This window comes from Theobroma umbraticum, unplaced genomic scaffold (genome assembly GCF_002168275.2).
Source record: "Theobroma umbraticum cultivar Fairchild unplaced genomic scaffold, ASM216827v3 scaffold_51.0, whole genome shotgun sequence".
Classification (NCBI taxonomy): domain Eukaryota; kingdom Viridiplantae; phylum Streptophyta; class Magnoliopsida; order Malvales; family Malvaceae; genus Theobroma; species Theobroma umbraticum.
This window is the reverse complement of record NW_018397260.1, coordinates 2,762,351-2,783,891: the sequence shown is the minus strand read 5'-3', so window position 1 is coordinate 2,783,891 and position 21,541 is coordinate 2,762,351. Positions and strand designations below refer to the sequence as shown.

The window sequence follows — 21,541 nt, the reverse complement described above, 5'->3', positions numbered from 1 at the left end:
GGATTGCTTTTGCAATAATATACATGGGGAGGAACTCCAGTAAAAAATCCATACAAAAGTAATGAAATAGCTATGCATTTGACAAAAGTTATTGAATATTGAAACAAGTTCAAAACTGACATATATTTTCCAAAAACCATTGGATGGAACTCAATGTATGCTTTGTTTTTTCAGTTGTTGACTATGTGATCTGCACAGAAAATATGTTGAAAAGAAGAAGAAGAAGATCATAGCGAAGAGAGAGATGCCTTCTTGGTGGCAGGGGGTGATGGGGTAGCAGTTGCATTATCTGTCCAATTCTTTTCACCCCAATGCCACAGCATACTTTCCCAGAAGCAGAATTCTTCAAAGCATGTCTTTAAACGCTTGTCTTTTATCTTGATTTTCCAATGACCATCCGTGTAATCCCTTTCTCAGCTTGCCTCCTATCCCACTCTAGTTGTGCCTTCTGCTTGGACCTAAGTAAACAGTACTTCTGTAAATTTTCTGGCATGGCGTCGTGTACCTTCCACCATGTTTTGTGAGCAACATCACTGGCAAACTCCTGCAGAATGTCCACATTCCAGTTGCAATCATAGTCCCGGAAGCATAGCCATGGTTTGTTGCCCAGATAATGGAGCACATAAAGAATTGGAGGATTGGCTCCAAAAAGGCGAGTCTTCATCTCTTTCTTCTCCTCCTCATCACCTTCCCAGAAGTGCTTCAAGAAGTTCATGTGTTTTGGAATCCGATGCCACCAAGTGAAGATTTCATTCAGATACCCCTGGTCCCCACCATTGTAGGATTCAATCTCATTGATGTGATCCATTAGTAGCTGGAATGTACAATTTGATGGCTCAACAACCATCACACCTGAGTTGAAGAGAGTAGCATTATTTCCTATAGCAGATATCTCAGGCATCTCAAATAAGAAATCAATATTCCTAAGTATAAGAAGGTCGGCATCAATGAAAATGATCTTGTCATAATCAGTCAACTGCCAAAGACGGAACTTGCTGTAATTCCATTCATTATATGCTTCTGGTTCAGCTTTTGGATTCCTGATTCTTTGGATTGTATAAATTTTCCACCCAGCGGCCTCCAAGCCACCTCTATGATAATCACTGATTGAGTCATCAAGAAGTATCACAAGGTCCCTTGTTGAACCTGACATGCGGATGCTCTGCGCAGCAGTAATGGCCCCACAAACATATACATGAGCAGAGTGTAGGATTGTTGCATATGCTTCACGGTGTGCTCTCTCTGAATGGAAATACTCTGTTCAAATTTATTCAGTTAGTTTAAGCCTTTCAGATTTCAGAAACTATCTAAACAAAGTAATTTGGAACCCTTTAAGAGGTGTGAGCCTTCAACTCATCATTTCCAAGATGGAAGATTTCCAGGTCAGGAGAAGAAAAAAACAGTAAAATGTAGAAAAGGTTAAAAGGAGGGGAAAAAGCAGCAACAATTATAATTTCTATAGAACCACTCTAGCTCACAAGGCTTATAGAGATCCAAAAAGATGATTTAGGTCAGTGATTTAGGATGTCACAGACTCAATTTTGCCAATACTGAATCAATTTCGCTGACTAAACCTATAATCTTGCCTCATCATTATAGCTATTCATCCACGTTTCCTCAGCAGGACTTCTTATCCCAGTGAAAAGATTTTAAATATGTAAAAAGTTAATAGTGACAGAAAATCTTGAAGCAGCCAGCTTCAGTTATACTGAAAAGAAGAATTTGTATGAACAAATACCTTGAAGAAACTAGTTTGAAACCAACCTTTAGCCTGGAGAGGAACTGAAAGCTCACATGACCCTACTGGCAGTCGAATCTTTTCTCTTAACCTGTGCAGGTTGGGAGTATACAGCCAAACATTCCCTTCGCATGCAACAAGGTCCTTGCAAGTAAAAAGATTTGGGATAGGGAAGCAGTCAGTCACAAAAAGCACATGCACTGGGTGAAACCCCTTAGCAGATGCAGCAAGCCTTGCAGCCGCTAGCTGAAAGTGTAGACGTGCAACATCCCTTGACCACTTTCCTGACTTGTTGCAAGGAAGCTTGACAGCAATAAGATCAATCCGTGGTTTGCCAGGAATCTGAAGACTGGGTAGAGAAGGACAATTGGGAACCTCAAATTCTTCTTCTTCATCTATCCATTCAGGGTATAGGGATTCCCAAGTTACATTGACTGCCACAGAGTCCAATTGTAGAACAACATGCTCAGCATCTGGTAACAGCTGCTTCCATTGATCAGTTTCACTATTATTGAAGTTCAACAAGCCAATTCCCTGATATTCATCCCTGTCAGTCAGATTCTCAATAACACTCGAGATTTGGTCCCAATTTACATCCAACATTGATATATAGCGCGGATCTGCAGCAGCACTGTCTCTTATCCATCTGTCTACAAAACTAGGCCTGCATGTAATGAAGTTCAACTTCAAAAAACTGAAACACAAAACAGAAACAAGAGCAATCTTAAACATATGTACTAGCAAAAATGGCTGCTCGAGACCTTTCAGTACAGGAAATTCAAGGTGATCAACTTAAAAGCAGAAATATTGAGTTGTTACCCATGCTAGCTGGATAGCTGGTTAGATACAGGCAGAAAAATGTACTCACTTGCATGCACTGACAAATGCACAAACACATGCTCAAACACAAAAATGGCTTATTTTCAATCAGAAAACAAGTAAAGTACAAAAGAGCAAACTATAGCCTGAATATAACATTTTACAGAAAGGTATGCAGGCGGTAGACTATACCGAGATACAAAATTGGATGGGCGATCTGAAACATAAACTGCAGGGGAGCGGAAGAGTGTGAAGAGAGTTCCCAACAGAATTATAACCAGCACAGCTTTCAAGGTAGATATCTTGAAATTCCAATTCCTGTATTTAATGGGAACATGGAGGGCCTTCTCTACATCTTTAAAAACCTTATTTCTTTGGAACCCTCTTCTGCTTGTGTCTTCACTGTAAAAATACATTTAAAAGTCGAATCAGTCCGTGTGCATAAAGCAAATAAAAGACAGACAAAAGTCAAATCCTGAAAAGCAAAAGGTTCTTCATACTGAAAGCAGTTTGAATAGAAAACTGAATGTTTATCCTTTAGTTCACAGTGTAATGATAAAATCCATAAGCAAATCTAATGTCAGTGTAGAGACAAAAATGAAGTATTTAAAACCTGATTTGCCAGGTAACTTTGAATAATGCAAGCAATATTCAAAAAAATTTCAAGGCGTTAACAAAACTAGTATTCGCATAATACAAGTACTAGTCATGATGCCACCCTTGGCTTCCACAATTTCACAACATATTCCAAGTTGAGATGTCATTTCTAGCTTTCATTCCATAAATTTTATGCCAATCCTCAATTGATCCAAATTTTAATGTACTTCAGTTATTCAAGAATCAATTAAAACATGATGAAGAGTCCTAAGTTTTATCAGAGAAGAAGTCAAATCCCAGAAAATATGTTCAGAAAACCATAATTTACACTAAAAATATATTTCACAGAAATTTTTCATTCCCGTGCAGACGACTTTATAAACAATGAGACTAATTCACATAAATAAAAGTAACACCAGCCAAAATTAAGACTGAAAAGCAGAGTTAATGTAAACAGTTGAAAGCTTAAGCAGTTAATGTTAGAGAGGACCACCTAGGCCTAGCTCAATTTACTTCATATTTGATCTTTTCCAACAGCTAACAACGCCAAAGGAAAGCGCATAAATACCTACCGTAGTAGGAAATTTTCTTCAAATAATTACAAGTTAACTAGAGCAATTAATACGACGCAAATCGAAGGCAACAAAAAAGTACACAAACAAATCATAGCCAAATTCAAGCAGATCTCATCGCTGCATTTTCTCGTCAAACAAACAACGGTGCTTAAAAGCTCGATCAACTAGCTAACTATGGTCAACTTTTTACTAAAAAATTTCAGGTTCTCAAATGAAAGCAGCAACTAGAAACTTGGAAGATGAAATGAGAAAAAGGAAGAAAGAGAGAGGAACCGACGCGGAAGCAGAAACGCGGTGACGAGGCTCTTTGGGACTGAGGGAGGGGCCTCTCATCTTTAGAAATCTTCAGAGAGCAGCTCAAACTGAAAATACCATTTGTTTATGCTTTGAGGTTTCCAAGACTGTACTCAATTTATGATTTGTTTTATAAGTTTTAAAAAATAGAGAATGAGGGAGAGCTGGCTTTGCTGTCTGATCCAAGGCTGCGAAGACTCAAGAGAGGAAGTGGCAGTTATTAGTGTCAGAACTCAGGAGGTGAAACATTTGGAATTTTTTTTATTTTTTATTTTTAATTTTCCGATGATGAGTGATGATAGCTGGCTTTTTGCCTAGGTCAATTTAAGACAAATTTAACCAAATATATATATATATATATAAAGAAAAAGAAAAAGAGAATTAGACAATTAGGAATGCTATTTTTTTCCATTTATTTTCTTTTTGAGCCTTCTCAATCTTTTCTTTTCTTTTTTTCTTTTTTTTTTGTAAAATAAATGTTGCAAGGTATGAATTAGGAAAGGATTCTTTTCACCTTACTTGACAAAAGATGCTCTCCCAATAAGGATTGTTAAAAGTCAATGAAACAAAAAAGAAAATTAGGGAAGGGTGGTTGAGGAGTCAAGTGCATGTTCATAACAAGTTTAGAAATAGCAAATCAAGATGAAAACTCAATTATCTAATAATAACAAAAGCCAGCTCTAGGCTTTGATTTGAGAATCGTATTATTTTTATGTTGGTAGTTAGAGAGAATTGGTCCTCCTCTCATTATTATTGCTCTAGTTTTTGTGCTGTAATGCAATAGCCACGTCGCCAACCATGTTGGCTACCTACAATTATTTGCCCTCGAAACACACAAATATCAAAGGCAGCATAGCAACCGCTAAGTCAACACCACCTACTCTCTTCGGTTATGATTCTCACGAGAAACCAAATTTTGGTTTTTTCTGGCTACAAACTCTTTTCTTATAAAACTTGATAATTGAGAGGAAATGTGGATATTTGGCGCCATATTTAAACAGCTTTTCTATTATAAATTTTAAATTATAAAAAAAGACTATATTATGGTGTAAAGCTTTAAAAAATTCATATTATATTCACTCAAAATTTTATATTTTTATTTTTGATTAAATAAACTTTTGCAATGATTAAATAAAGCATCACTTGAAATTTTTATATGTACGTGACATTAATTTGGATAAAAATATTATACAATTATATCATTATACTATATCACTATCCACTATAACTTATCAAAATGTCACGTAAACGTCATGTGATATAAAAATGATAAATTATTTTTTAACTAACGATAATTAATCAACAATTAATTATAAAAACCAATTTAATCCACAACAAAAGTATAGATATTTTATTCAATATAATAAAATAATAAAAAATTTATGTAAATTTTCTTGAATACTTAAACTTTTTTTAAGATTATGTGTTATATTATCCCTATTTATCTCTATTTTTCATGAGTCAATTAAGAATTTGCTATCTTTTTTTTTTCTTTGGTATAAAGGAGCAAGTTCACCTAATTTAACTAACTAATCTTCGAAACAAATGTTAATAATATTAATCAACAAAGTAGTTTTCACTTTATGAATGAAATGAGATAATTGCTATTGATTAGCAAGAGAAGTCAATCAATTTGCGCATCTTAGTCTATTAACATATTATATTATATTATATTTATTTCAATGTTACAAGTAAATTCGTTATTTGATTTATAGTTATCAAAACAATTTTTTTTATTTCATTTATTCTTTTCGTTTTAAGACTTATTAGACTATGACCGTGCGTTACACACGAGCCTCTTTCTATCTGTTTTTTTCTTTCTCTTTCTACCTCTCTTTTTCATTCCTTTTTCTCTTTTACCTGTGCCCTCCACCTGACTAGAGGAAGAAGCTCCTTTGGGATTTTTTTATAAATATGTTATAGATAAAAGGGAGTTGGAGAAGTTTAAATGTTTTATGTTAAATAAAAAGTATTTTTGTAAATAAATTTACAAAATCGTTTTCAATAACAAAAATATTTTGATATAATTTATAATTGTACTAGAATTTACAAAAAATACTATGAAACAAGTACTTATAATTTATCATATCTTCCAACAGATTTATAAAAATCATTTTGGTTTCCTTTTACGGCAATTTTTTGAATGATTTTACAAAAATAATAATGCTTAAGTTCTTACATCTGAATATTTAATTTATTTATTAATATATAATTTTTTTATTTAAATAAAAAAAATTCAAATTTTCCTTCCCCAAATAAAAAAAAATCACCTGAGTTCCTATAAAAACTTCAACGGGCCCAAAAGGTGAATTTATGCTTAAATATTTTATACATCATCATAATACATTATACATGTCAGATTTATGGGCGAAATAAAAGCTTTTAATAAAAAGATAATTTAAGGTTAACACTACCCTCACGGTTGAAACTGGCAAAATCCGTCTGGATGGGCCCAAAATGAGTTGGGCCTTCCGGATAGATGTATCTTTTGAAAATTATTAATCAATCGATGCAAAAAAGAAAACAAAGGAAAAAGTACGGCAAACGCTGCGTTTGGGTCTGTCTTCTCTACTTGCATTTTCAGATTTCTAAAAATATTATTTCCCTCTACGCCTACGCAGATCTGAATCTTCTTTTTCTCCAGAAATTAAAAAAAAAAAAGAAAAACGAAACAAACCGCTCCAACTTCGCGGGAACATCACAGCCGTCGATCTTAGGGGTCTAGTATAGAGAATAATCGAAGATGGTGCTCGTATCGGCCGTACGGGATTATGTCAATCGGATGTTGCAGGACATCTCCGGCATGAAAGTCCTCATTCTCGATTCTCAGACGGTAATTTAATTTTTCTTCTTTTTAATTCGTATTTGCTTTAATTTCATCTGAATTAATTTTAACAATTTATTACTTTAATTTAATGATTTCATTTTTATCATTAATTTCAAATATCTGGTCAGTTTAATTTGGAAATGGAGTAGTGAGGAAAACTGTTGTGATCTGAGGGTAGAAATCAGGACATTTGAGATAATTAGGAACTGAAGTGAGCATTTTCAATTTAGTACAAACAGATTTGGCATTTAATTGGCATTTAGGCCTCGAGTTTTTGCTGCTAGTTAATTTGGCGGCCGAGTTTATTGTTGTAGTTTTTTGGTTCGGCTTTGTCTTGAATGGATCGTTTCTTATCCTTGATTCTGCGAAGGATCAGTTGTTGTGGCTTGTTGTAGATTTTTGATGAGCAGTTAACTATTTGTTATTGGTGGATGAAGCTTAACGCAGTTTTGTGAGGGTTTTTTGCATGATTTTTGTCGATTTGGGTGGTCCAGATATAAGTATATATAGCCTTACTTAATGTAGCCATAAACCGTTTGAGCTGGAAGTTTGATCATTGTGTTGAATGAAGTAGTTGGCGAGGGAGCTCCTTTCCATCCTCTATAGCCAACCTCTATGATTCATGTAAATTTGGAAGCAGGCATGGTTTCTATAATGGTGCATATTGTTTTATAATGCTTGTCAAATTTCTTTGTTTCTTGATTTTGCGACTGCAATTTGTATGGGATTATGTCAAATTGATGGTAGAGAACTGCTTAAGGAGAAAGCCAGACTTCTGTTTGTGTTTGAAGTGCTGGATGTAGTTAACAGTATGTCTAAGAACTTGGAGCGGTGTGGAGGGGGAGGAGAAGAAAGGGAGGGGGATTCTATAGTTCCCATTATTTTATTGTCAATAAAATAAAATAAAATAAAGAAAAGGGAAGGGAAAGGAAGGTGTAAGGGGAGGGCCGCTCCTTCCTTTCCTTCAGTCCAAACAAAACCTAAATGCATCTGTTCCAAGATTATGACAGCAAGGAACAAGCCTAGCTAGAGTATTGTGGAATTAGGTAGAGAAATGACCTCCTTACCTGAAATGGAAATCTGGATATGTGTTGTGTACTTTAGTAATTCTTCTAGTCCTAGCTGCACTTTCTGAAAATCCTACAATAGAGTCGCTGAGGCCATGTACCACTCCTATCTGCGTGAGTTGCCAACCAAACACATTGGTATAAGGTTTATATTGGAGGAATTAATAGTCATGTTCGCATCACAAATTTTCGATAACTTCAACTTCATGAGAATTGAAGATTTGACTTTGCATTGTTGTTGCTAGTTTATGGGGTTTCTTAATGGATCAACATAAATTAATAAATGAGTCATTTAAAAAGAAAAGAAAATGGTGGCTTTGATTATGGGTAATGTATTCTGTTTTCTGAGTCACAGGTTAGCATAGTGAGTGTCGTTTATTCACAGTCAGAGCTACTTCAGAAAGAAGTATTTTTGGTAGAATTGATAGACTCCATTTCCAAGTCAAAAGAATCAATGTCACATCTCAAGGCAGTTTATTTCCTTCGGCCTACATCAGAAAATATTCAGCATATGCGGCGTCAGCTATCCAATCCTAGGTTTGGAGAATATCACTTGTGTAAGTTGTTTGTATCTTTTGAGATTTGGTGTGTTTATAATTTAATTTTACTATAAAAATATGAAAAGTTTTTTATTACCCAATCTTAGATGTTTTGGTCGAAGTGCATTTTCATCTCAAATTGGTTTTTGCAGTTTTCTCAAACATGTTGAAAGATACCCAGATTCATCTTTTAGCTGATTCAGATGAACAGGAAGTTGTCCAGCAACTCCAGGTAAGTCTGACTGCTATTTTCTTGAGTGGAAGTTATTTATTGTTTGCCCTTCTTCATCTAGCTCTTTATTTGAGCAATAAACTTGTCAAAAAATCAAGTCTAGAGTTTATCCATTGTTGAGTAAACTACCATATAAGAAATCTGCTGCAAGATGCAGAAAGACAGCCATTCCTGTTGCATCAGTTCGATCTCTGGATGGTAAGATGAGGGCATAGGTTCAACTCTTGAGAGCACATTGCTTAACTGAAAAGTCTTTTAAGTGAGGACTGTTTTAACCACCCCATCCAGGATTCTGCTTTTCTGAGAGCAGCAATGTGTGGCAATGCTAACTCTTGAACATCATGAGGAGGTCACTATAGTATTGTTTGATCTAAGGATTGACAGAGAATATTTTCTCTATGTCAATAGATGATGCATTACTGAAAGGGGTGATTTAAGCATTGTTCTTATGCTGGCTGATATGGCTATATATTTGTAGTCCGCCTCACCTACCTATAATGTGAATATTCCTTAATATTGAAGTGTTGTTCATAGGTTTCTGTTGTGTATAATTAAATTTTAAGAATATTTCTGGAGATGCCCTATACTTCTAGATCAGAAATTAAAAGTTTGGCTTTGACCTCTTATATAGTTCTTGTCTTGGTTTTGCAGGAGTTTTATGCTGATTTCGTTGCTGTTGATCCTTACCACTTTACGTTAAACATGCCTTCAAATCACCATTATGTGCTCCCAGCAGTTGTGGATCCTTCTAGTTTGCAGCACTTCTGTGACCGAGCTGTTGATGGTATTGGTGCGGTTTTCTTGGCATTAAAACGAAGACCAATTATTAGATATTCAAGAACCTCTGATATTGCAAAAAGGATTGCACATGAAACAGCAGTGAGTAAAACTGCATAACATCAACTATTACAAACATTTACATCACTGATTACTTGGAATTTTGCTCATAAAAACTGTTCTAGATTTTGCTTAGTTAATTGTTTGATAAATCTCTTCTATACATATGTGTATGTATATATTTAAAATGATTTTTAAGTTTTGTCATGGATAAGAAAAACTTTAAGCTTGTCTATAAATCTTGGAGTCTTGAAAAAGAATTGATTTTCTTCTTCTTCTTCTTTTTTGTTGTGTTTTTGGGGTATGACAGAAACTAATGTACCAGCAAGAAAGTGGTCTTTTTGACTTCAGACGGATGGAAATGTCTCCATTGTTGCTGATAGTTGACAGAAGGGATGATCCTGTGACTCCATTGCTGAATCAATGGACCTATCAGGTACATGTTGTTCTGACTCTTATCTCACCAGTTCTTAAAGGTAAACTATGCCTCTTGTTATTTTCAAATTGGTAGCAACATCATATTCACTGAATTACATTTTGTAGGCAATGGTTCATGAATTGATAAGTATTCAGGATAACAAAGTGGATTTGAGAAGCATTAGCAATCTTCCCAAAGATCAACAGGTTGATTGCATTTTTCCTTGGCTAGATATAGTTGTTTTAATATATTGCAGTGGCTTATCTTTGTAATCTCATGCTTATAGGAAGTTGTGCTCTCGTCAGAACAAGATGCCTTCTTCAAAGCTAACATGTATGAAAATTTTGGAGATATTGGAATGAATATCAAGCGAATGGTGGATGATTTTCAGCAGGTTGCTAAAAGCAACCAAAATATTCAGACAATAGGTTTGAATTAGACAAAATTGAGTATTTCAGATTCATTAGTGATATTTTTTTTTGTAATATTACTGATAGCTGAGGTAGGTCATTAAATTATTATGCTTTGAGTTTCTGCAGAAGACATGGCCAAATTTGTGGACAATTACCCTGAGTACAGAAAAATGCATGGGAATGTTTCAAAGCATGTAACATTGGTCACCGAAATGAGCAAGATAGTTGAAGAAAGAAAGCTTATGTTGGTTTCAGAAACTGAGCAGGAGTTGGCTTGCAATGGTGGGCAAGTTGCTGCTTTTGAGGTAGTGAACATGTGCTTGTTTTTATCTCTGTTTCTTCTTTTTTAGCTTGATATCTGTTTATGAGTCCTCATATATCGATCAGTGCTGCTTTACAATTTGTTTACTCCATTAAGATGCAGAAGATATTTGTAAATCTCATGATTTTTTTGGTACAATTATCAAGAGCAAAGACTTCCAAAGGATGAATATGAAATGTTTTAAATGGTGTTAGACCAAGGGATTGGATCCTAGGAGTCACTTACTGCAGGAAAAAGGGGGTTTACAGATGAAATGTATTTGTTGTTTAGGGATGTTAAAAGTAAAATACATTTTAACAAGAGTTGAGATTGAATAATTGATAAGAGCTACTGTTAAAATGAATCAATGAATGAGTGGCATAGGATATATTTGTAAGTGAAATTGTTCTCAAGAGTAAATGTTGGTTCAAAATCTATGATTAAATGAGCGTACTTTTGTCTCCTAAAGTGTTCTTGTTTTAAGAAAAGGATGGTTCTAGCACTTTGCAGAAGACTGATTTTGATAAAAATAAACACACTACAAATAGGAATAGAAACCATGTGATTTATTTACAATGCAAACAAACTAGTCAATAAATATTTTTCTGCTCAATTATTGCTCATCAATGAATCTGTTTACTCATCAATTCTACCTTCCATATTATCACTTACAGATCAAAATTGGTCCTCAATATTTATTTTAACCATTGGATTAGGTTGTAGGTTTTTTAGGTTACTGGGTGTGAGATATAGATGATACTCCATTTAAACTATTACATGATTTCAATTACTGGTATTTATGTGGAGATGATCATGGAATGAAAATCTTAATTGTGATTTGGAATGAGACTTGGAAACACATGGTATATTTGACAAGCTCTGATGATTTGCTTTACATACTTCTTTGCAGGCAGTGACAAATCTTTTAAACAATGAAAGCATATCAGATATTGACCGACTACGCCTAGTAATGCTGTATGCTTTGCGCTATGAGAAGGAGAGCCCTGTCCAACTGATGCAGCTATTCAACAAACTGGCATCTAGGTCTGCCAAGTACAAGCCTGGGGTAACATAACCCACATACACATTTTGCTTGGAATTCATGTGTCATCATCATTTTTTTTATTGCCTTTTCACATGCATGTATACATGTCATTTCTAAATATTTTTATTCCTTGATCAAAATTTAATGCTCATCCATTATGGTGGTGCATACAGCCTGATCTCTCTCTCAACATTCTAGTCATATGATTAGAATTTTTTTTCCTTTGCTGGTAAAGCTTGACTTGCTGTTTGAGTTGTAGCTGTTTTATATGCAATTGCAGTTCTGTCATTGATTAGTTCTCTTTGTGAAGCTGAATCAATCAGCAATTTTGTTAAGAGGTATCTCATTCTCATTGAGAATTAACTGGTTTTAATTTGTCTGCAATTGTGGAACAGCTTGTCCAATTTCTCCTAAAGCAAGCAGGGGTTGACAAGCGAACCGGTGATCTTTATGGAAATCGTGATCTTCTGAATATTGCTCGCAACATGGCTCGTGGATTAAAGGTTTGATGCAAAAGGTTTTGCTTTTTTTCATAGAAATTTTTCTTCATTTGCTTATAGATCATTTTCAAACTTTTCTTACTAGGGGGTTGAGAATGTCTACACCCAGCACCAGCCTCTTCTATTCCAAACTATGGAAAGCATAACCAAAGGCCGGTTGCGAGATGTGGACTACCCATATGTTGGAAATCATTTTCAGCAGGGCAGGTTTGTTGCTTTATAATAAAGTTTTCCAATTTTGTTGGGAAAGTTTGCAGTTTATCTCTTTGTTTATAGAATAAATGTGTGTCTACATTCATTTGATATCATCACTTTAGTTCTTTAAAGTGGAGACCCCTTGATGTTTAAATTTGTATATTTAGTTCACTTTGGCCTTTTGTGAAGTTGATGCTGGATGATAAGAGCAATATTTGGCTGGTAAAAATGAAAGTTGGTTGTATGTACTTGATGTACTCACAGATTCTTGGCCTCTCGTGACTTTCTGCAAGTATAATTTAAGAGGAAAAAACCACCCCATTAAATAAGGAAATGCTTCTAATGATATTTTATGAGTAGTAGAACCTCCTTTTTAAGGTTGCAAGATGATGCAAAGCCCCCCAAAGGAAAAGGAAGATGATGCAACAATTTTTTAGATAGCCATTTTGGGCAAACGATGCAGTTGTGATCATTAGCCCAAAATAAATTCTTGCACTGAAAACTCCCAACCTGAACTCAAGTTTGCTTAGGCTCAAGCTTGTTTAACAAATGCATCTAGTTCTAGAATGAACCCAGCAATAGCACCAACTGAGCTGAATGTATGGGCTTGGCTCATTTTTAGCCCTAGAACAAGCATTACTTGTTGCATGAAATGATGTCAGAAATTCATAAGAGCAGCATTTAGCAGGTCACTCATTTTGGGTGAAACTTTGTTAATTCAAAAAAGTTTAGGAAAACTCTTCTTTGTGTTAGTAATGATAAAGACATATACAGGAAAGAAAGATATATAAAGATCTTAAGTAATAATTTTTCAATGATGCATGTTCTATCTTTGTACAGGCCACAGGAGGTAGTTATATTCATTGTTGGTGGAACAACTTATGAGGAGTCCCGTTCTGTTGCTTTGCAAAATGCGAGCAATTCTGGAATTCGTTTTATACTTGGTGGGTCGACAGTTCTGAACTCTAAGAGGTAGGCTGTGGATATTCCCTAATTCTTCTACATACAACATACAAGCCTATCACTATTGATATATATTAACAAGGGTATCCTAATGGTCTGTTGGCTGTGACGCGCTCTGACCCTCATAACAAATCTTGATACTGAATTATTTTTCCACCTGGGTTAATTGTACATCAAGTTAGCTAGAACCACGTTGGAACTATGTAATGTATCTTGAAAATTATTTTTTTCATTTTGTGTTGTCCACAGCTGGACCTTTACTCTCAAGGATGGCTGTGATTTTATTAGATAGACATTAATGACTAGGATATAGTCCTTATTTTCGAATATGATTTATTTAGAAAAAAAAAATGATTTATGGAGCAAGTATCAAGTGGTTGGGTTTTCGATTTTAACGAGTTAAGATTAGGAAGTTTCTCCCTAATTTCATTGTAAGTTGTCAATCTTAAGTGCTAAATCAATTATATAAAAGTGCTTTATAAATAGAGTAGATGTTGGTTTATTGATTGCCAGAACTTTTTGTACCAGATTCATTGCTCTCTGATCATCTTCTTAAAGGATGGTTTTTGGCTTAAAATGTAGGTTTCTGAAGGACTTAGAAGAAGCTCAGAGGATAGCTCGAACCAGCAGCAGTGTCGTATGAGTTCAAATTCTGGCATATACTGGTATAGAACCATGTAAATAAGCTCTTGTGGCTTTATGAAGGATTTCCTGGTTATACTGTGTTGTCTGGAATTGCAACAGCAATACGACAAGGAGAGCGTAGAAATGCAGCTCATTGTGGTAAACATTTTGCAGAGAGTAACAAGTCAAAGGTAAATTGGCTAACCAGCATTGAATTCTTCTGGAGAGAATTTGGTCTTTGTCCATCGCCTACTACGTCTTCTACATAAATTTTTGTACCCTCACCAAGGAATAGAGAAAAATTGTGTACAAAATTTCCCTTTCTCAATTTTTATGGTATACCTCATTGATGTATTCAACCATGTATTTGTATTATCATATAATTGTGGAAAATAGAAGCTATAGTTGTTTTGATCCATATATTTTTTTAACAAAAAGAATTATTGTGCACATATTTATTTATTTATTTCATGCTTTTATTCATTCTCTTTGAGGATTTGAATTCTTCTTTTCTAAAGATCTAGATCACTTTGTCTTTAGAACAAGTCTAACTCTTAGTTTTACATCATTTATTGTCAATATTTTATTTTACTCTTTTAAGTAGTATTTGTTATTGTGTTGAGCGTGAATATTTAAGTAGTATTTATATTCGTGTAAGTTTTTATTTACTTTTAAATGATAATCATGTATAAAGCATAAATATTTTAAAAAGGTAAAATTAATTTTTTATTAAAAAATAACTAATATTTATTACATCATTCTAGGCTGGAAGATGCCAGACTACCTGTAAGTACAATTTTACTAAAACTACTACATGGTGAAGAATCCGAAATGTGAAGTCTCAAAGGTAGACTTTCAAGAGAGAGAAAATAATCCGAAATGTGGCGTGCATGAAAATAATCCCTCATGGTAACCCATCAAAGGTCTCCTCATTCTTTATATTTTCTAACATCCAACTGTGTAAATCAAGAGAGAAAAAATTACTGTTACTGAGCTTGGGAGCAATCTGAAACCTTAGGTTTCTACATGAATCGTAGTCCTTTAATGCATGAAGTAGGGTCTCCATGTGGTTATTACACCTGGGATAGGCGGTTGGAATACTTGCAATTCTCTTAAATAGCCATTCCTTAGTCGGTAAAGATTCATGAAACATTTTCCAAAGGAAAACTCAAACCTTCCTTAAGCTGATAGTTTTCTAGATTTGAGTCTAATGACTCGTTCTTAGGAGATGGCTATTTAATTGTATCTCATATGTTTATTTCACCAAGAACTCTCCATTACCTGATGGCATCAAGAAAACTGTAACTTCTTCAACATTGGCAAGATCGATCATTGTTGTAGCTATTCTCAAAATAAAGTGTTGGGGAAGATCCTACTCCATTTGTTGCAGAGCCCAGCTTCCAAACTTGTTGCAAAAACTAGCTACAAGCAATTGAAGTTCCCTCTCTGATAAGGCTTTAGTTGCATGGTTAAAGAGTGGACCATAGTAAAGCCAATTATCTGTCCAAAACCTAGCTTTCCGACCATTTGCAATAGATATTCCGCAACCTTTTTCAATAACTGGTTTACTCTTTAATTTGCTTTTCCACACGTGAGTCAGTTGATTTAGTTGTTACTGACATGAAATCTTCGTGTCTAAGATATTTTGCATTCAGGATATTCACCCAGATGCAATCTTTCTGATTCCATACACTCCAACCAAGTCTAGCAAGTAAAGCTAAGTTGAATTTTCTAGAGTCACGTACTTGGAAACCACCTTCTTCCTTCTTTGCACAAAGTTTTTCCCAACTTAATGCATGACTTTTCCTTGCACTTCTCATATGTCCCTAAATGAAGTTTCTATTTAGTTGATCAATTTCTTTAATGGTCAATTCTGAAAGAAATGATGTTTGCATTAAATATTATGCCAATGTGCTAGTCACGGCTTGAAGTAATGAGATTTTTTCTGCCATGGATAGATTCTTATTACTCCATCTTTCAAACCTTAACTTGATTTTAGTTACCAACTCAAAATATGTCCCTTTTAATTCTTCCATGCAGCATTGGCATGCTAAGGAATTTCCCAAAGGCACTTGTCAATGGTATCTTAGCAACACCACTTAGCAAATTAGCTCTTGCACTGCTAATGTTTGACAAAACTAGTAGTTTTGATTTTGAGGGACTCACTTTTTGGCCTGAGGCCTTACAAAACTTGTCAAGGATCAATCTCATTACCTTCAATTGTTTTATAAAAGCAACCCCAAACAACTTCAAAGCATGTATGAGATAGTGCAAGTTCCTTGCTTATGAATTGTAATGGCCGCCAGTCCCTTATATTAATTGTACTTTCAACTGATTGTGAAGTGTTTTCAAACACAACACAAATAAATAGAGAGATAGGGGATCACCTTGATGGATACCTCTCGAAGGTGAAAAAATATTTGAGGTCTTACCATTCTAGATGATGGAAAAATTTGGCGTTCTCACAATGTACACTATGAGATTTACCCATGAGAAAGGGAGGTCAATTTCCTCTAGTACCTCTTGTAGAAAATACCATTTCAATGTATCATAGGCCTTTTCAAAATTTATTTTTATTGCCAAAGCTTCTTCTTGTTTTCTCATCATTCATATTGTGTGAATTGCTTCTTGAACAATGATAATATTATCTATTGCTTGTCCCCTCGAAATAAAGCTACATTGAGTTTTCTCGATAATATCACTTAATAGAGGTCTTAAACGGGTCCACCATCACCTTGCTTATAGTTTTCATCAAGATCATGAAAAGGCTGATCGGTCTAAAGTGAGTGATTCGTTTAGGACTCTCCAACTTGGGGATAAGTGTTATCAATATGTGATTTAGTTCAAGTGGGAACGAACCAGAGTTATAAGCAGTTTTAACCATCTTGAAGATACCTGCTCCCAATATGGTCCAATTGTTTTGAAAGAAGGTAAGTGGAAATCTATAAAGCCCTAGGCTTTTATTTGAGTTCATGTTAAAAATAGCATTCGTAACCTCTTCACAGGAGATAGGATTTGAAATTTCAGCTATTTTATTTTGCTTTAGCTCCCATTGCAAGTTTATTGGGAAAGACACATGAATGCCATCATCTTTAAATAGTTCTTGATAATATTGCAAAGCCATTTTCTCCTTTTCAGCTTGGCCATAACTCCATGAATTCTCATCTTTCTTCAAAGTTGAAAACTTATTTCTTCTCTGTCTGCCCTTTACCACAACATGGTAAAACTTGGTGTTGACATCTCCATATTTCACCCTATCAAGTTTTACTTTCTATTGTCACATGGTCTCTTCTTGATATATAATTAAGTTATATTCTTCCACCAATGCAACCTTCAGATTCTGTAAAAAATCATTGTGACCTATATCAAGTTGAGACCGAATACTTTTGAGTCTTGCAAGTACTCAGTCATGAATTTCTCAAAGCTGTAAAAATATTTACCTCTCCTAATTTCCAATTTTTTTTAGAAAATCTTTATAATTCAAGTGAGACATCTAGGAAATTTCAAATTGAAACCTTTTATCAAGCCGAGCTTCTTGTAGGGAATTCTTACATTGCACCTAAATAGGATGATGGTCAAAGCGGGTTCGTGGCAATGCCAGTAGTTGGGCAAACAGAAATAAATCAATCCATGGTTCATTTGCTATTGCTCTATCTAAGTGAACTCTAGTATAATCGAAGCTATCCCTTTTATTGCACAAAGTAAATTTAAGTCCCGATGATCCTAAGTCAAACAAAATATAGTAATTCATACAAGCACTCATCTTATTGCATTGACTATAATTCACATTTTTCTTCCTCTCTCCTCTTCTGGTGAAGTGACTTGATTAAGGTCTCCCAATGCCATCCAAGGCAATGTCGCTTGCTAGACACAATGATTCCCATAACCATTTTCTTTTTCCCACGATAGGATTTCCATATACAGCTATTAATAACCAACTAGATCTTGAAACCTTAACCATCATATGTATTAATTGCGATGAGAACACCATTACCTCTAAATCAATTTTTATTTCCTCCCATAAGATCTAGATACTGCCTAAAAAACCATTACCTTGAAAAAATTTAGCAACCCAATTCTGCAACATATTTTATCAACTTTGGTGCTCCAAATCCTTGACTCCAATATAATGACAACATGTAGCTCATGGATGTTGATTAAATTCTACACATTCCGGACCCACCTCCAAGAGGCAACTCCTCGCATGTTCCAACTCAAGATGTTATAATTCATAAGTAAAGGCTTAAGCTAGTATTCAATACAAAAAAATCCAAAATTAAAAATTGGTATATTAGCAAAGATTATTTTTGCATTATATCCGCCTCTCCCATTTCCAACTCCATGTCCAATGAAATGGTTACCACATTTGACCTATCATGACTTTCATCATCCACTACACTAATAACTCGTTTCCTAACCACCCTATTTATGATAAATCCAAGGCTTTCAATGATAATACCTTTATGAGGTGAAAGAATAGATATAGTGATTGGGTCAATTACTTCTTGGGGTTGGTTTGCTAAGTTAGATACTATAGATGGAATAAGGTTTTTTTGGGGATTTCTCATACATTACTCATGTGAGGGAGTAAAATTTTTCTTAGTTTGTTCTTCTATCATTTTCCACTTGTTTGGCTGATATGATGCTATCTTTAGAACCAGTGGGACCATAGATTTTCCCTTAGCTTTTGAGAGAGTAATCTCTCTATTTGACACATTTGTCACTAATTGTAAGGATTCTTTTAAGGCACTTTTAGTTTTCACAACAGTGGCATTCTGCTCTAGTTGCTAATCACTTGCTTTATAGCATTTTTTTAATGTTTTAGAGATAAACTCCTCCATATCTGTATTATTGCATTCATCTGCCAGTATATAAAATTTTGAACCAAGTTTTGTCACCTCTTTAGAACTCCTTTCTTGTTGTGGCACCTTAGATTTAGATTTGACGCCTCCCTCTAAGTTGCTTTTAGTATTTCTCTTGTAAATTTTCTTCACAACAATTTACAACCCATATCACGAAGATTCATAGTCCTTCTTTAGGTTTTTTTTGTCCTTTAATGAGTCAATGTGCTTGTTCCTCCATATAACTCTCTTGTTCCTTCTATCGGATTGGACAAAATTTAGATTCGTGGCCAAATTTTCCACAATGGAGCATAACATTCTCAAACCTTCATACTATATCCTCTGCCAACGTCCTCCTACATAGATCTTTGCCACAGAGGGTTTTGTGAGATCAAGTTCAACACACAATCTCGCAAACTTTCCCCTTATACCATGGAAGGTGGTTCGATCCATTTTCAAAGTTTTCTCAAGTTTATTGCCAATTTGTGACAATACATCCCTATCATAGAACTCCAAGGGCTATCTTGGTAACTTGATCCAAGTTGCTAGTGAGTCTATGGTGGCTTCATCAGATCTAAAGCTCAATACCCATCTTTGGATAATGAGGTAGTGATCCATAATGATCCAGGGACCTTCTAATAAAACATAATCATAATAAGTTTCAATTGAGACCTTAAAGCAAAAATATCCATTATCTAAATCCACAATTTGAAATTCTCTTTTCAATGCCCATATTTGTTTCACTCTATTGCACAGATAAGTATAGCTTATGTCTCTCCCCAACAGTTTCACAATGAAGGTTCTTCTCTAAGGTTTCCTGATCTTTTTCGTATCTTCTTTAGTCAAGCTAATATAAGGGCCGTCAACATCTGATCGTACCTCATCATTGTCTGATTTAAAATCTTCCACAAATCATCTTTCTTTTTCAAAATCCTAGTTGTTTGACGTAGTCACCATGTCCTCCTACAAAAGAATATTTCTGTATGATGATTTTGGAACCCCATCTTACTTCGATGAAATATGCGCACCTAAGTCAACAAGATCGTCGCACTTTTCATTGCTACCCAATCTTATTCGTTCTCTTTTAGCACCCACTCGAATAACTTCATTTACTGAAAGGACCCCTAACGAGTCCACCTCCATGCAAGCAGCAACTAGGGTTTGTTGAATTTACGTGCCAGTTAGCAAGAATGATTAACATAAGGCTTGAGAGAATTTTTAGTTTCGTTACAGAATTTCAAACCAACGAACAATTAAATACAATCTATAAGTGAATTTACGAGCTAATGAATTTAGTAATTCATAAAATTAATTCTTTAAAAATAGAAGATAGTTAATACTTCAATTATATATAATTAAAATTTTGTAATATTAATTTATAAATTATTTAATATTATTAGAGTTTAAAAAATATTTTTGATAAAAATAATTATATATAATTGGAATTTCTATGTATTTACAAGTTAGAGAAATTTTACTAATATTAATAATTAAAAAGTATTTAAAATGATTATTTAAAAAATTATTAATAATTTAATTTGTCAAAAGAATTAAAAAATTATTATATTCAAAACAAACAGGAACAAAGCTAGCTAATTTTTATTGAGGGGCTAAAAGTTAAAAAGAATAAAAGTTACAAATTTTTAAAACTAATATATTGAATTTAACTATTAATAATTAAAAGATTTATAATAAAAAATAATTTTATATAACATGTAAATCAAAGGAAACAAAAGAAAAAAATTTATAATAGTACTCTAGGAAAATTTTGCTCGATGATAACAATATCTTTTTTAATATAAATAACTAAATTATTTGCAAGAAACTTATTATCCATTTTGTTTCGAAATCTTGTTTTTCTCAATATAATCGACTAAAAAATTAATGTAGTCAACATCTAATATTTTTATTTTATTATATTTAAATTTATAATATTAAATATTAAATTATAATGCATAAAATATAAATAATTAAATATGATATACAGAATTAACAATTTTTTTATACTCAAGATAATTTCCTTTCAACTAAATATAAAATGTAAAGAACATTAAAAACATATACTCAAGATAATTTTTGCTTATATAATTAAAATTAATAAAAAATAATATATTAGTGAAATTTTAAACAACAACCTATAATGCAACACTAGAACTTATATTTGAGAATTACATATATAATAATTTTTTTTATTTTTAAAAATTAAAATCAATAAAAATAAAATCCACATAATAGAAAAAAAAACCATGACAAGTATGAGATATAACCTGTATAACAAAAAAAAATATGGTTGATGATTCTTAGAAATTTTAAAAAAAAATCTATAGAAACTTAAAATATATGAGCAAATAGAATATAATTGAAAAAATAAATAATAATATAAATAAAAAAAATTAAGTAAATATTTTATTTTTTTATAATTTCATAATATAGGGATAGAAAAAAAAGAAAAGATAGGTGGAGAAACTTAAAAAATAAAAAAAAATTAAGAATTTGAGTAAAATTGAATAAAGTTTGTAAAGTCATTTTATTATTTTTTAATTATATTATTTATTTAATAAAAATTATTTTAAAAAATTATTAAAAAAATATAATATTAAAAAAGCTTCAAAAAATTTGGGGAGGTCATGGCCCATCCATTACAAAGGGACGCTCTACCCTAGAAAACAGATAATTTCATAAGTTCATAAATAATTAAAAACATAATCGTTATATA

General features: G+C 33.5%; 2 protein-coding genes across 2 annotated transcripts; one reads left to right on the top strand and one right to left on the bottom strand.

The window, feature by feature from the left end:
* Positions 1–49: 49 nt before the first annotated feature.
* Positions 50–4,332, bottom strand: PGSIP2 (plant glycogenin-like starch initiation protein 2). Its single transcript, XM_021428793.2, is given in 5 exon segments — positions 50–409; positions 412–1,257; positions 1,765–2,402; positions 2,750–2,959; positions 4,007–4,332. Coding segments are annotated over 5 exon segments (1,932 nt in total). The 5' UTR covers positions 4,063–4,332; the 3' UTR covers positions 50–227.
* Positions 4,333–6,567: 2,235 nt separating this feature from the next.
* VPS45 (vacuolar protein sorting 45) lies at positions 6,568–14,424 on the top strand. The gene is made up of 13 exons (XM_021429575.1): positions 6,568–6,856; positions 8,273–8,474; positions 8,609–8,688; positions 9,340–9,567; positions 9,836–9,961; positions 10,069–10,149; positions 10,230–10,371; positions 10,483–10,661; positions 11,568–11,723; positions 12,098–12,205; positions 12,288–12,409; positions 13,238–13,369; positions 13,943–14,424. Exons 1-13 carry the CDS (start codon positions 6,767–6,769, stop codon positions 14,001–14,003), a joined length of 1,707 nt encoding a protein of 568 aa, XP_021285250.1. The 5' UTR covers positions 6,568–6,766; the 3' UTR covers positions 14,004–14,424.
* The last annotated feature ends 7,117 nt before the right edge of the window (positions 14,425–21,541 follow it).